At 58.8% G+C, this 933-nt stretch overlaps 1 protein-coding gene across 1 annotated transcript in view; it reads right to left on the reverse strand.

The window, feature by feature from the left end:
* Bcdin3d (BCDIN3 domain containing) overlaps positions 1-690 on the reverse strand; it is a 5,356-nt gene extending 4,666 nt beyond the window's left edge. Inside the window, exon 1 of the mRNA XM_005411848.2 lies at positions 427-690. Within this exon, the coding sequence (XP_005411905.1) occupies positions 427-663 (237 nt within the window). The 5' untranslated portion in view covers positions 664-690. The remainder of the gene's footprint in view (positions 1-426) is intronic.
* Between the last annotated feature and the right edge of the window lie 243 nt (positions 691-933).

A 933-nucleotide genomic window follows, 5' to 3' on the forward strand; every position in this document is an offset into this window, starting at 1 on the left:
AAAAAAAAAAAAAAAAAAAAAAAAAAAAAAAAAAATCCCAGGAATGATTCTGTCACCCCTGGCTTATCTCTCCCAGGAAAACCAACCCCAACTTTACGCTCCCAAACGTGGGTCCCCAAAGCCCATTTCCCCCAGCCAGGTCAACAAGTGCCGGAAGTACAGATAAGGTTGCCCTTCCCGCCCGGAATCTGTCCCGGAGGGCGGAGATTTGGAACACAGTCCAGAAAGATTCTTCCTCAAGATTCCTAAGACAGACGCTAGCGCGAGAACCCTGTTGACTGGTACCACAAGAGCAGCGCGCGATCGGCCAATAGCTCAAATGGGGCAACTTTTAATGGTGATGCCACGCCAGGGCTAGAACCACAGTGGACGTGGGACCAGCCAGCCTCTAGGCTCCCGGGTTCGGATCCCTCTCCCGCCACTCACCCCGGAGTTACACCCCACGTCGAGCCCCAAGATCGGCCTCGTCTCAGGACCATCGGGCGGGAAGAGCTGTCGAAGCAGCTCCGGGGGCAGGAGGCGAAGCCGTTGTTCCGGAGGGTAGAAGTGGGAATAATAAGGGAAATTTCCAAAAGGGGCAGCCCCAGGTTCCAGAACTCGCCGTTCTTCCTCTGCCTGGGCGTCCTCGCTGCCCCCTCCGAGCAGCTTCCCCCGCGCCGCCATTAGCCTGAGTCCCACCTCCGGGCTCGGGCGGAAGCGGAAGCGGAAGCTGGGCATCTGGGGCGGTCCCGGCGCCAGCGCGCCTGCGCCGAGTGGCGGGGAGCTTGGGTAGCTGTCGTGTGACAGGGAAAGCTTCCGTCCCCGAGCCGTTGCTGTGTACCATGCGCTGTGCTGACGGGCGGGCCTGCGTTATCTTGTTGAACCCTGACCACCACTAGGAAGGGGGTTAGCAGTGTCATCCCTCTTCTCAAGGGGAGGAGGCAAAAGCTGAGA

This window comes from Chinchilla lanigera, unplaced genomic scaffold, assembly GCF_000276665.1.
Source record: "Chinchilla lanigera isolate Chin_1 unplaced genomic scaffold, ChiLan1.0 scaffold00146, whole genome shotgun sequence".
In the NCBI taxonomy this organism is placed as follows: Eukaryota; Metazoa; Chordata; class Mammalia; order Rodentia; family Chinchillidae; genus Chinchilla; species Chinchilla lanigera.